This window comes from Peromyscus maniculatus, chromosome 2 (genome assembly GCF_049852395.1).
Source record: "Peromyscus maniculatus bairdii isolate BWxNUB_F1_BW_parent chromosome 2, HU_Pman_BW_mat_3.1, whole genome shotgun sequence".
Lineage (NCBI taxonomy): Eukaryota > Metazoa > Chordata > Mammalia > Rodentia > Cricetidae > Peromyscus > Peromyscus maniculatus.
The window spans coordinates 83669746-83685678 of NC_134853.1; the positions used below are offsets into that span (position 1 = coordinate 83669746).

The 15933-nt window shown below is 37.1% G+C and overlaps 1 protein-coding gene across 5 annotated transcripts in view; it reads right to left on the bottom strand.

The window, feature by feature from the left end:
• Positions 1-15933, bottom strand: part of Ptbp3 (polypyrimidine tract binding protein 3) — a 119267-nt gene that overhangs the window by 39047 nt on the left and 64287 nt on the right. For 3 of the 5 annotated variants that reach the window (XM_076564300.1, XM_076564301.1, XM_076564304.1), the window contains 2 exons: positions 7951-8120; positions 583-729 (listed from right to left, as the gene is read on the bottom strand). In XM_076564300.1, the coding sequence (XP_076420415.1) occupies positions 583-729; positions 7951-8120 (317 nt within the window). The remainder of the gene's footprint in view (positions 1-582; positions 730-7950; positions 8121-15933) is intronic. The other 2 variants (XM_076564303.1, XM_076564302.1) reach the window with 1 other exon arrangement.

Genomic DNA, 15933 nt, shown 5'->3' on the forward strand with positions numbered 1-15933 from the left:
GGGAAGAGATTTTAAGAGCCAGAGGACAAGAAGTCTGCTATGAGATGCTATCTCCTAGAAATGACTGGGAAGCCACATCCAGGATACCTACATCAACATGTGGCTGCCTAAGCCAAGACCTGAACAAGGACAACACCAATAGAAATGCTAAACTGGAAGAGGGAAATCGCACAGGTCCTACTCTTAGACAAAGAGCCACCAAAGCAGCTTATTTATTAACCAATGGGGACAACACATATTTACAGTGTACAGAAAGACATCCCACAGCAGTGAAAATAGTTTTGAGGGGGGAAAATGTTACTTCTTGCTTTTTTTGAGAGTCTTCCTGTATAGTCCAGCTTCCTATTGCTCGGATTACAAGAATGTGACCCCAGTAAGTGTCATTTCTAATGTTGTACTTCCAACTTTTCCAAACAAAACTGTTTTTATTTATTAAGCCTTTAAGAACAAATTATATACTCAATTATAATAAAGTGCACTTAAATGAATATATGGTAGTTCTTCTCTAAAGTATAGAAAATTAATTTTAAGTTATGATACCACGTTTCTATAATTATTCTTATAGTTGCCTATAGTACTTACAGCCTGATTAGGCAGATTGTCAGTCTTAAGTTCTCGGTGATTGGAATACTGGATATAAACAGGCTGACTTCGTAGATGAGGAGTAACAGGAGTGTAATAATTTACCATAGTAACAGCAGCTTCTTCAGAAGCCATTTCTAAAAAGGCCTGCAATAAACACAAAAGATGGTTAAGAATTATTGTATACTGGTCTAAACTCCTACTTTCTTACCATACATGACATTATTCCTAAGAGGATGGAATAAATTTGGAAAATTGGGTTCATTATGAGTTTTCGAAGCCCACACACCTTTAATCCCAGCACTCAAGCAAGAGATCTCCATGAGTTAGTTCAAAGCCAGCTGGCCTACAAAGTGAGCTAGAGTTGTTATACAAAGAAACCCTGTATGTACATTGGGGGGGGGGGCCAGACGGACACAATTTGGGAAATTGCCAGTTGATAATTATTTTGTTTTTTTTTTCTCACTTCTGTTTCTTCAAATGCCTAAAAATAGTTACAAAGGTAAAAATAAATGTTTGCATCACCATTACAAATAAATACTTTCAGGAGCTATGATTTGATGGGTTTTGTTGTTGTTGTTAAAATCTTGGGGCTAAATTGCTAGAGTACACAAAAGAGATAATAGAATTTCATTCAATGGGGGCATATAAAGGCGTTAAAAACAAAAGTCCAAGTGTGAGTGTGGTGGTTAACACCTTAACCCCAGTACTGGGAGCAGAGGTGGGAGACTCTCTGAGTTCTGGGACAGTCTGGTACAGAGCATAGTGAGACCCTGTTTTCTGTTTTAAAACAAACAAGAAAAGTTGAAAGACCTGTTAGAGGGCAGGAAAGGGGGACAGTTGGTGGAAAAGCACTACTCTGCCTAAATTCTTAAATAGGATCTGGGCATAATAATTTGCTCTTCTTCTACAAATGAAATGGAACATTCCTTTTTCAGTCAGAGTTCCTATCATCTTAAACACTGTCAACAAGGAGCCAACCAATATGATCTGATAGCAGGGAATAAGAAATGTCATGGCCTGAGTAAAAACTTGATTTAAATCTCCACCTACCTACAGTAACTTGGTTAGACACCTCTGCGCCTCAGTTTCCTCTGTTAAAATATGCAGCTATCTGCTGTGGGATGTCTCTCTGTATGCTGTGAGTATATGTTGTTCCCATTATTCCCTGCCATAGGCTGATGCAGCTTTATTTGTTAACCTATGTGGGTGATAGGAACCCAACCCAGATCTTCTAGAAGAGCAGCCAGTGCTCTTAACCACTAAGCCATCTCTCCAGCCCACACATTCAGTTTTTCTCACTTTTCAATTATGCTTCTAACCAACACTCATCCTGTATACTTGAAAACAAAAGCTACATATAAATCTATATAAAGTATTTTGTTTTATATATATCTACATTATGTTTATACGCACTGTATGCACATAAACATTGTGTTTACACATTTGTATATTATGTAATGTGTACATATATGTGTACACACACACACACACACACACACACACACACACACACACCTACCTTCACATAGCACTTTGAACTATTACCAGCAAAGAACAGGACTGGGTAATATCACATTTCAAAAAAAAAAAAAATTTCTCTACTTGTGAATTTTTTCTTTATACATGTGAAATACTTTTAATTACTTAAAGGTTTCCCAATTTAAGATTTATGATAAGAACTTCATAAAACTTAAAATTGTAGACCACAATGAGAAATCAAGTATACATTGTCAGCAGACAGCATTAATTTAAGGTACACCAAGAGCTTCCTACGTTCCATATCCACTTATCCATCTTTGCTCCTGTGAAGAAATCTTTTTGAACATATACTTACTACCTTATCCACCACCCTATCATCATCCACGCCTTAGCAGAAACTTACATTATTTTAGCTAATGCTCCTGGGGCTTAGATATAAGTGTTGAGGGATTCTTAAAAACACACATGTACACATTTATAGCACATAAACACAAATATAACCATATTTCACAAAAGACCTGGAGATACTAGAAAATAAAATAAAGACTATTTTTAAAATAAGATGCAAAGGATCAATTACTGAAATAGAGAAATATAGGAACTTCCTACGTGAATTCAATACTGATGAATTGTTCAAGTGACAGTTGGTGCCTATAATCACTGTACTAATACAAGGCGGGAGAGACAGCATGGGAAAGCAGCACTGGAAGAAGCCTCTTAACATTTAGATCTTATCCTATGCATTGATTCTAGCTATGCAGACTGCCGGGATTTCTGTGATAGGATTAAAACAGCAATAAAATTTTCTTCATTTTGTTGTTGTTGGGGAAGGCAGGGTCTCTCTATATATACCTGTCTGTCTTTGAACTTACTATGTAGGCTATCCTTGAACTCAGAAATCCCCTGCCTTGGCCTCCTGAGTGCTGGGATCAAAGGTATGTGTCACCACACAAACTTTTAGTGAATCAAGGTTTGTCTTTTTTTTTTTTTTTAAAGATTTATTTATTATGTATACAGTGTTCTGTCTGCATGTATGCCTGCAGGCCAGAAGAGGGCACCAGATCTCATTACAGATGGTTGTGAGCCATCATATGGTTGCTGGGAATTGAACTCAGGACCTCCGGAAGAGCAGTCAGTGCTCTTAACCTCTGAGCCATCTCTCCAGCCCCAAGGTTTGTCTTTTTTAATGGCTGATGAAAAAGAATATAAACATACCAACCATACTGAGCACTCAGAACTACCTATAAGAGTATCTCAAGCCGGGCGGTGGTGGCGCACGCCTTTAATCCCAGCACTCGGGAGGCAGAGGCAGGCGGATCTTTGTGAGTTCGAGGCCAGCCTGGGCTACAAAGTGAGTTCCAGGAAAGGCGCAAAGCTATACAGAGAAACCCTGTCTCGAAAAATCAAAAAAAAAAAAAAAAAGAGTATCTCAAATTTATGCAAAAAAAACTGATCAAAAATTAACATAAGCATCTAATAGGTATTGGTAATATAAATTATTAAAATGTTGAGTAAGCCAGACATGGTGGTGAACGCCTTTAATTCTAGAATTTAGGAGGTAAAAACAGGCAGACAGATTTCTGTGAGTTCAAGGCCAGCCTGATTAAGAACACTGGCGGCAGCCGGGCAGGGTGGCAGACATTAATCCCAGCACTTGGGAGGCAGAGGCAGATGTATCTCCATGAATTTCAGGCCAGCCTGTTCTCCACAAAAGAGAGCCCTTGGTCTCAGAATAAACAAACTGAAGAACACTGGCTGATCTGTTCCCAGGTCTGATTCCCAGTACCACTTGGCAGCTCAGAATTCTAACTCTACTCCCAAGTGATCCATCACCCTCTTCTGACCTCCATGAGTACTAGGTATGTACAAGGTGCACATATGTGAGTGCAGGCAAAACACACATACACATAAATCTTAAAAACAAAAATAAACTTTCATATGGAATCCAGACAAGGTATTACTGATGTTTTTTCAAAAAATAACTGGTAAAGAAGTCTACTTTCATAATCTGAAAGTTATAATCCAAAGTACTACCCAGGGAGAAAGCTGATGAAACTACCACCAACTCTCTCCCTAACATTCCACCTTCGCAAGTGTTTCCAATGGCATCACAATCTCTTGGTGAATGTATTACTAAAAGAGCTCCATGACCAAACTAAAAGACAACAGCTATGGTTAACGTACAGAATCAACAGTAAACACAAAGGGAAGCTGCGGGCTTGCATGCAGACTGCCTTTCACAGACAATCTTAGAGATGAACATACAACCCATACAATTTTTAGTAGCAGAGACAATGATTTCAGTGATAGCCACGTACCAATTCCAAGAAACATGTAAGCACAGACTGAATACTACAGAATGCTACAGAATGCTACTTGATGTCTCTAATTCTTAGTGACTTCATCTAAATTAAATAGGGATGTTGTCTATTAAACAAAATGAACTCAATCAGGCATTATCCAGTGTCATGTCCGAATTATTTATAAATGGAACTACTCAAGAAAAGCAGAAGAAACAGGTAACACATTACAATGTGCTACAAAATTCCTAAGACCTAGATTTGATATCTTCTTCACTACAATGCTGGGCATACAAGATTTTCAGGACAACCAAAAATGTGTTAAGGAAATTTTTTCTACTAGGGTCTGAGTTGGAACAAGAAGGTACTACATTTTGTTAGGTATCAGAAAATGAAGCTTCCTTATTCACCTTAAGAAAAACTGTTTCAGAAACACTGAAAAATCCAACTTTTATGTTGCTGTTTTAGTTTGGTTTTGATGAAGAGGTGGAGAGGAGACAAAGAGACACAGAGATATATATGGAAGAAATACACTATATGGGAGAAAATATGTGCAAACTATGTATCTGATTAGGGGTTATTATCCAGAATAGATAAGGAATTCCAAATATTCAACTACAAAACTAAAAAACAATTCTATTTTAAAAACCAGGTAATAGAGCTGGGCCTGTCTGTACACAGCTATAAGGCGAGGGCGCCACAGTTCAGGAGTTAGAGCACTAGTATTGTACATGCTGTAGTTCCAGAAGGTAGGAGGTGGAAGCAAGAGGTTCCTCAAGAAGAAAAGGTGAGAGGTTAGTTTGACCCTGTCCTTGGTGGTTAGAGGACAGATAAAAGACCTACACAGATTTTTTTTTCCCAAAGAAAACAAACAAATGGTCAACAGTTGTTTAAAAAAATATATATACAATTCCACTAATCAGGAAAATAAAAATCAAACTTACAATTAGCTGTTTGATAACAGAATGACTATTATCAAAATACTAAGGGGAGGGCAAGGCATGATGGTATGTACCATTAATACCAGGAATCATGAGACAGAAGCAGGAGAATCTGAGTTCAAGGCCAACCTGGACTAATTACACAGTGAGACCCTGTCTCAAAAAAAAAAAAAAAAAAGCCTTGTTTGTACTGCAAGTGGGAACATAAATTGATGTAGCCATTATGCATGCAGTAAAGAGATTTTTTTTTTAATAAAAAAATTAAATACAGCTAACCTATGATCTAGCAATCCATTACTGGGTATTATTCAAAAGCAACAAAACCAGAGGGTCACAGAGACATCTATACTCCCATATTTATTCCATTACTACTCACAGCAGCCAAAACACAGAACAACTCAAGTGCTTATCGACCAATGAATATATAAAGGTGTTACCTGTATACAATGAAATGATTCAGCCATGGGGGACACACACACACAAAAAAAACCTGCCATTTTTGACAAAATGGATGGAACTCGAGATTGTTGTATTCAGTAAACTATGCTTAAAAACAAAAGATAAGCATTGCATTATCTTATTCATTCGTAGACTCTTTTAAAATACTGATCTCTCACAAGTTAGGCACAGAGTAGTAGGTACCAGAGGCTGGGAAAAAACGAGTGAGACAAAAGACTTTCTCAAAGTTGATCAATGAGCCTAAGCTATCCTTAGATAGGAGTAAAAAAAGTTTGATTGTGCTTTCTCTCAATACATCATTAAAGAAAATAATAATAAATTGGGTGGTAGTTCACACCTTTAATCCCAGCACTTGTGAGGCAGAGGCAGGCAGATCTGTTAGTTTACTTGGTCAACATAGTAAGTTCCAGGACAGCCAAGGCAGAGAGAAACCCTGGTTTTGAAAAACTGGAAGAAGAAAAAAAAAAAAGGGGGGGGGGAAATAATGATAATATACTACATAATTAAAAGGCTAGAGAACAGGATTTTAAATGGTTTTACCACAAAGAAATAAATAATATTGTCAGTTGTAGCTCAAAGGTAAAGTACTTTTACAAGCACAAGCAAAACCCTAAGGTCAATCCCTGACACTGCTCCCTCTACCTGTCCCTACCAAAAAAAGGGGGGGGAGGGGGGTTGAGGAAGAAGAAAGAATGTTCCAGATGTTTTGAATCTGATTTAAACATTACATGATATACTCATAAATTAAAACATCAATTAGTATCCCATTCATACATACAAATTGTATATTTGCATGCATCCATTAAAATTTGTTCTGAAAGGTGAGGAGGAAAACAAAAACAAACAACCAGTTTGGTGGGTAGGAAAGAGAAGGGGATATGAAAAGAGTTGGGAGAGAGGGGGTGAATATGATCAAAACATGTATGGAACTCACAAAAAAAAACAACAAAAAAGGTAATAAAATCTTAAAAATAACTGAATGTAAAAACTCATTTGTACAATGAAGCTTTTCTTCTGTCTCTCAAATTATTAAAGAAGTTACATGATAATTCTACAACTAGAATATACACAGTATTCAACGATTTTATGGAATGAGGGACATGACATTGGTTTAGTCTAGCCTAAAGCAACAGGTTACAACAGACCAGAGTGAAAGACTCACAGCAATCAGTTTTTTTAAAAAAGGGGAATTAGCTCTTACAAGAAAACTAGCCTACTGTAAACCAATCCATTAAAACAATTAGACTTTTGTGCATGTTTGCCTGCCTATATATATGTGCACCAAGTATGTGTCTAGTGCCCATAGAATTAGGAGAGAGTGTCAGATCCCCTGGTGCTAGAAACTGAACCTAGGTCCTCTGCATGAGTAGCAAGTGCTCTTAACTGCTGAGCTAAATCTCTAGCCTTTAAAAAAAAAAGTATAGCTAAATATTTAAGTCTATTTTACTGAATGAGATATCTCCCAACTCTTTTTATTGTTACTGTTGTTGGTTCTGGTTTTGTGACAGGGTCTCTCTACACAGCCCTGGCTGTCTGGAACTCACTATGTAGATTAGGCTGGCCTCGAACTCACACCGAGAGTCACCTGCCTCTGCTCCTCTAGTACTGGGATTAAAGGTGTGTGCCAGTATGCCTAGCTGTTCCCAACACTTGAATCCCATGTAAAAGCCAATTAGATCTTTAGCTTATAGTGATAACTGCATAGTATGGAAAATTTAACTGGTCTTTATTTGGACAAACAAAGCATAATTATAACTTCTCTATCAGTAATTACAGAATATGTTTAAGAACCATCCTATAGTAGAAAACATTAAGTAAAATACAAAATAGGGCTTAAGAAAATGATCCCAAGTCAATAGAAAAGAAATACTCCTGTTCCTTGTGTTAATTTTTGCCTATTGTCAAACAAAGGGGAAAAAAAATCTACTTAAAAACTAATGTGTGGTCATGGATAGTAAGAAAAGCTGAGCTGCATGGTGACATACACTTCTGAGGTCCCGGATACTTGGAGGGCTGAACTTCAGAAAGGTCACTGGAGCTTATGAATTTGATACCAGCCAGAGCAACAAAGAAAGACCCTGTCTCAAATCAACTTGTTAATTTTTAAGTTCAGGAAAATAAAAATTATCTGAAATACTACCACCCAGAAGATAATCACTCAGTGTTGATCTTTAAATATTACATACCTGGCTTTTTCCTTTCAACATCAAAAGATTAGTTACTTTGCCAAATGGTAGACCTAATGATATGACCTCTGCTTCGGTGACATCACATGGAATTTTGCGAAGATGGAGAACACGGGAAGGCGAACAGGGAGGTCTATCTCCTTTAAATTTCTTGTTGTCATTCCCATTAGCTAAAAAACATAAGATTTTTTTTTTAATTACTGAAACTAATTTGGGTTGACATACTGCATTTAACTGAATTGTCACACTTGACCTTCTAGTCTATTAGATTTGAAATTCATGGAGCTATGGGGTTGATAAGAATGATATGAAAAGAAAAGAAAACCAACTACCTCTTGATGAACCACTTTTGGCTTTTAACCATGGCCATTAAATTTTTTTAATTGTTGTCTGATTTTTTTTAAGGAAAAGTATTAGGATAAATGAAGTATATTACTTCATAAAGAGTCATATATACCACCTTCACGAAGTAAGCACTCAAGTCAAGTCTACCTTTTCTATGTTTAGATACACAGAACTAACTACAAATACCTACAGTATTCAATACAGTGACAATCTGTAGAGACTTCCAGGCTGGGGCACGGGCTAAACCACATATACCATATGTGTGTATGTAAACTAAGTGTGTAGTAAGTAAGTGTAAGCACACACTAGGATGTTTACTTACTAATGACAAAACAGGCAAGATGCATGCCAATCATTAACTGAGGTATGACTATACCTCTACATCAATGTTCAGAACAATATTCAGAATGTCTCATACATGTAAGTTTATTTTTATGGGGAAGAGCATTTTTCCTGCACACATGTATGTACAATCTACGTGTCTGGTACCCAAGGAACCAGAAATGGGTACTAGTGTCCCTGGTGCTAACATTACAGAGTTTTAGGCTGCCCTATAGGTGCTGAAAACTGAACCTGAGTGTTCTGCAACAGCACCAAGTGCTCTCAACAATTCAGCAATATCGGGCTAGAGAGACGGCTCAGAGGTTAAGAGCACTGACTGCTCTTCCAGAGGTCCTGAGTTCAATTCCCAGCAACCACATGGTGGCTCACAACCATCTGTAGTGAGATCTGGCATCCTCTTCTGGTCTGCAAGCATACATGCAGACAGAACACTGTATACATAATAAATAAATTAAATCTTTAAAAAAAATTCAGCAATATCTCCAACCCCACTAATATAGTTTTACAGACCCTTTTCCAATTCCTTGTACTACTAAGTAAAAAATAATTAAAACAACAAATTTTAGGAAAGATTATAATATACCTTTTGTATCTAACACAACCAAGGAGATATACATGAGTTACATGTCAAATGTTAGTGTATTTCCCAGGCAATATAGGTTCTATCACTCTATTTTACTAGCTAAATTTTGTGTTCTTAAGATAATCCTACTCGGTAATAATAAGCAGACCCTGGTTGAAATCCACATTTTCCAATACCCTTTACATATTTCAAACTACAGATCTTCCATCTACAGTACAGCATGTCCACAAGAGTGCTGTTCTGACCTGAAATTTCAGAATGGCTGTTGCAAAAGTAAACTCATATTCCAGCACATAGCTGGATTTTATTTAAATCTTACTAACTAGGATTAACCTGCCTATAATGATTACTCAAGTTTATGCATATGAAATTCAGAAATATTTTTCTTCTAAGAAGAGAATGAAGACAGGCTGAATATAATTATTTAAAAGTAAAAGTTTCATTATTCTGCTTTAATTATTAATATATTTGCCAATATTGACAGAAAAATAGTTTTGCCAAACCCCTAATATCTTTTCCCTTAACACTAATGAAAATATACTACCTATAATCCTAAACATACACACAACACTTGCTCCCAAATTTTCCAACAAATAGGCAATGACATATTTACTGGTGAATTAAACTACTACATCAAGAAACTCAGCCTTGTCTCTCAAAATTCAATTCTGACTTCTTTCATTTCCACTCTAAATATCACCAACAGCACTTCTGACCTTGTCCCTTTTCGATCTCCTTTCCTATGGATCCCCACCCATGTCCTCAGAATTTAATATGACAACCTAACCAAAAGTCTACCATGTTAATACCTAGCTCGAAGAAACCTGACAGACTTCCAAATAACCAAAATAACCTTTAGTTCCTTATTTTAAAACTTTTTCACCTAAACTGACTTAATTTAGTTCCATAAATATAAAAATTAAGGTCTAACTCTAAAGGCAGTTTTTAACCACAAAAATCTCTAAAGTATTTTGGCACTCCTAGAAAAGGGCAAGAAAATTCAACAGATACTGTAAATTTTCTGGGGGGTGGGGGGAGGGAGGGCAGGAGAGTGGGCAGATGAGCAGGTTTACACATATGAATAACAAACGGTAGTTCTGCAATATTGTTAGTAGACTTAAACCCCAAACACCTGCCATTCAGGCAGAAGCTGAGCAAGGGCATGCTCTGTGACCTAGAGAGCTCAACACTAATGACCGCCATGGCATTAAGTACTTGAAGAAATTGCTCAAGGCATGGAGCTACTGTAAACTCATCCTGAATAGTGTAAACATAATAAAGGAACACTAAGGTTGTTTCTGGGGCTGGAGAGATGGCTTAGAGGTGAAGAACATTTGCTGCTCTTGTAAAAGACCTGGGTTTGATTCTCAACACCCACATAATGGCTCACAAGCATCCATCCACAACTCCAGTTCCAGGGAATCCAATGCCCTCTTCTAACCAGCTTGGACATCAGGTACATACATGGTGCACAGACACACATGGAAGCAAAACCATCATACATATAAAATAGGTAAATCAAAACTAAAATTTAAAAAAGGAAGTTTTTTTTTTTTGACAGAGGTATCCTGTGTTTGAAAAACTGAATGCTAGAAGCGAGCAATTATTTGAACTCCCACTGCATTGCACTATCAACAGATCTAACATGGCAAACTACCAAGACACAAGCAGTTATAAACAAGCATTTTTACATAAATAACTGTTCTGCGTGATAAAAATACATGGTCACCATTAAGGAAAAGGAAGGGCAAAAAAAGGAGAAGGGAAAGGGCACTTGGCCAGCTGTCCAATCAGATGTTCCGTTCTGGACAGACTACTTGTTACTTACTATACCTCAAATTTTTCCATAAATATGATAACAGGGAAATTATAAAACTAAATCATCTTAACTTTCAGCATCTTTTAAATGCCTGGCACAATTTCTAGTACAAAGTAATCAACTGCGTATCTGGTTTTTCTTAAAAACAAAACAAAACTTTTCAACCTAGAAATTACATTGTTTCTACTACTTGGTGTCAAATGATTCTAATTTTTTTTCTTGATGTTTTCAGTAGTTCAGGACACTGCTATACACTAACTGAAAATCTTATCTATGAAATTTAAAAGTCTTACTTCAGAAAAAAAAAGACTATCTTTAAAAGACTTGATTAATAAAAAATCTGGTTATGCCAGGCAGTAGTGGCACACGCCTTTAATCTCAGCACTCAGTAGGCAGAGCCAGGCGGATCTCTGTGAGTTCGAGGCTAGCCTGGTCTACAGTGGGAGATCCAGGACAGGAATCAAAACTACACAGAGTAACCCTGTCTCGAAAAAACAAACAAAAAAACAAAACAAAAAAAAAAACTGAAGTTGCAGAAATGTTCATAAACAAACATGTGAACATGAAAAGCCAAAGTAGGGCTGCTCCTACAAGATGGCTCAATGGGTACTATTAACAAACTAGATGACCCAAGCATGATTCGCAGAAACCACAAGGTGAAAGGAGAGAAGAGTCTTCAAAGTTGTCCTCTGAATGCACCACGGCACACACTCCCCCACACACATGCATAAATAAACAGAATATGGTATTAACAAACAATATGGAAATAGTAATATACAGTTTTTATAAATGTTGTATTTCACTAAGTAAACACTAAAAATTATCAAATATCATGTATGTGGAAGTGTCTATACTTTGTTTACTTATCTGTTTATTTGGCAGTGGTAGAGAGTAAACCCAGGGCTTTGAAAATGCTACACAAATACTCTACTATAATGTTATATTCCCCAACCCTTGTTTGGAAACAGTTTCTTTATCAAGCCCAGGCAGGCCTGATATTCACCCATCTTTCTAGCCTCACCTCACAAGTTTGAGAATTAGAGGGTGAGAGCCAACCTGCCAGGTCTTATTTTATTTTGAATTTTATTATTTATGTGTATGCCACATGTGTGTGCAGGTACCTGTAAAGGCCAAAAGGGAGCAATATTGGAACCTCTACAATTGTTAGTTACTGGCCAACTGGGAGCCTCCTGATGTAGGTACTGGGAACTGAATTCAGGTCCTCTGAAAGAGCAACAAACATTAACTGCCAAGTCATTTCTCCAGCCACAATGCTCAGGGTGTTGTTGTTGTTATTTATTATTATTATTGTATCCTAAGTGGATTCAGTGGCACACCCCTATAACCCAGTACTGTAGATGCTGAGGTCGGCCTGGGCTACTCAGGGAAATATTGTCTCAAAGAATGAAACCAATCTTGTGTGTCCACCACAAAACTAAAGAAATGTCAAGCAATACAGATTTTGATGATCTGACAGATCTATGTATCTGTATTATAACTACCAAACTTGAGGCAGAATACCGTCACCATCGCATGTTTCCTTTGCAGTTAGTATTTTTCTTTCATGTATGTGCTCAGATCCACATGTATGAATGAAACCAACACTGGGTGTCATGCTCAGGAACGATGGCCACCGCTCTGAGAAGAGGGCCTCACTGATTTAAATTAGCTCCTCAGTTAGGCTGGAACAGATGGCCACCAATGCCAGCAGTTCTCTCGTCTCACCACATCGAGGTGGTGTTACAAGCATGCTCTCGGTTTTTTGTGGGATTAAAATATTTATGAGACAAGTACTTTATGACTAGGCTACTTCTCCAACTGCTAGTTTCTTACACAAATGACAAATTGTCAAGTAACTTCTTTCTAACATTGTCATATGCACATAAATTTTAGTTTTCTGGAGGCGGAAACTGAGACGGGGTCTCACTTTGTTGATCTGTTTGGCCTGGAACACATTTTGTGCCCCAAGGTTGCCTTCAGCTCATAACCTTCCTCCCTGGGCCTCCTGAGTTAGAGGACCATAGGTAAGTACTACCATGTTTAAGTTCATTTAGATATTACTATTTTTCCATCTGTATTTGTTACTAGACATGTACTGTTAGTGTGCTGCTGCTTTTGTAATTCTGGGTATGGCACCCAGAACCTCATACATGCTATGTCATTAGTCTTCCAGACTTTGTAATGAAAATAATTTCAGGTATATAAATACAAAGATCATTTCACTAATCGGTTAATTATTCATTGGCACCTCCCTCTAAATAAGTTAGATGGTAGTGGTAAATTATAACTGTTATTTGTCTTATTTTAAACTGTAATGAAAATGGCTTTTTAAATCTTTTTTAATTAAGCAGGGTTGGATTTAATAAAGATATTTCAATATATGGTTAAACACTAGATTGCTCAGAAGAGAGTAAGACATACCCCAGAGAATGGGTGCGGGTTCTCAAAGAAGAGTCATAGAAAATGAGCTACACCCAAGTTCATCCATTATTTGATCCTTTGATTACTAGATTTGGGTAATAATTCATTATCATGCTTTGTTAGTTTCTTTTTCTGTTTTATTACAGCTATAATTATGCTTTTATTTTTATTCATTTGTTGGTTTTTGTTTTTCGAGACAGGGTTTCTCTGTGTAGTCCTGGCTGTCCTGGAACTTGCTCTGTTGACCAGGCTGGCCTCAAACTCACAGAGAAGTACCTGCCTCTGCCTCCCAAGTGCTGGGATTAAAGGTGTGCATCACCACATCTGGGCCTAATTATGTTATTAACTTGTTATAAGGTTTTGTCTCCATTTATTTGCTGTAGTGACGTATTTTACAACTTCCTGTTTTGGACCTGTTCTCGTATGTATGGATTAAGCTAGGCCAATCATGGGCATATTATTTCATATGTTACTTAACTCAAAATAGAAATGAGAGTGCTATAATTCAAACCCCAAACTACAGACTTGGGAATATTTCTAGATCTTCTGAAATATGGGTAGGGGACAGGAGATTTGACTTCTTGATTAGGAACCAGATTGTTAACATGATCTTCTTGTAACTTACGACTACTTTCTTAAAATGTAAAATAGCACTCTATCACTTCTTAGTCACTGTTCTATTCTGTGGAGAGACACCACAACCAAGGCAACTCTTATAAAATAAAGCACTTCAGTGAGGGCTTGCTTGCAGTTCCAGAGGTTTAGTTCATTATCATTATGGCTGAGAACATGGTAGCACAACATGATGCGGGAGAAGTAGGTGAGCGCTACATCCTTGATCCACTGGCTGAGAGATAGACTGAGACTGAGCCTAGCTTGGGCTTCCGAACCCCCCACCCTACCCCAACCCTCCCAGAGGTACACTTCCTCCAACAAGGCCACACCTCTAATCCTTCTCAAGTAGTACCACTCCCTGATGACTAAGCCTTCAGATATATGGCCCTACTGAGGCATTCTTAGTCAAACCACCACAATCACTGTCATTCCCTTCCCTAGTGGAGAGGTAAAAGGAAAGGTAAAGCTGAACTTCATCCTTGTCAATCTTCTTTTTCTATTGACCATCCAGTTTCAAGGAGGAGAAGGAAATTGGATTTTTATTCTTATATGCAAGTTTAGTAATAATTTGAGAACTGTTTTGAAAGGAAAGGAAAACAGACATCATAGGGACCACTAAGAGTCTTAATCACATACACATTCAACCATGTACATACTGTGTTCATCTTGTGTACATGTTAGAATTCATAATTGTATCAATCAAAGTATTTCCCTATAGCTTTTGTTTTACACTGGAGTCATATAATGAATTTTAGTATAACTATTATCATAGCTCCATAAATAAATGGACTACATAATCAGCAGCCGAACACTGGGCTGGAAAGACAGCTCAGAGGTTAAAACCTCTTGTTGATGCTCTTCCCAGAGGACCTGAGTTCAATTCCCAGCATCCACACCAGGTAGGTGGCTGATGACCACCTACACCCCCAGTTCTAAGGGATCCAACACCCTCTACTGGTATCCTGAGACACCCACACACAACAGCATTCACTCACACAGAAACACGCAAGTGTTATATATACTTGAGTCTTTCTTTCCTCTTTCCATTTAAATTTATCTTCCAAGTATATCACTAGCTTGATTTCTCACAACATAGATTAGTATTTTTGTGTTTTTAAACATTACATAATTGACCCAATCATGTAACATACACTGACTTTCATTTAACATTATACTTGTGAAGTTAGTATTATATATTTAGTTAATAGCAACATACAACACTATAAATGCCTCAAGACTTTAGGTTTTGTCTCTTGCTAAAATGTAATCCTCATCCTTAAAATCTCAGACAGAAGACAGAACTCCTCCAAGCAGTAGGAGAAAAGAAAAACAGTATACAGAGATGCCCCACAGATCCCATATAATACTACTTATTAGTCAAAACCACCTCTAACCAAAAGGAAGATTTTGAAAGTAGCTGTTTAATCTGAGTAACAATAGGCTGAAATAAAAACAAGAATAAGAAAAAATAGTATCACAGTTTCTGCCATTAGTTTATACAACTATATTTAAAGGGATAGTAGAATTCATGAAGTATGGAATTCTTTTTCATAATTATTAGAAGGCATAAAAGAAAAAAACCTTAACAGCACAGAACCATGTTCAAGTTGCCAAATAAAAAACATTGCCCTGTGTACGCGCGCGCACACACACACACACACACACCAGTGAAACCAGTATATTATAGTAACATAAATTTAAAGTAAGTTGAATAAAAAATCTCTTCAAGTCTGTTTTACAGGTAAAGCTCATAGGAAGAGATATTCTTTGTTTTAGAACTAAGCTTCATAATTTAAATCTCTTACAGGATATGTAGCTACAAGAAAGAAAGGTTTCTGTTCTTTTTAGCTACATTGTA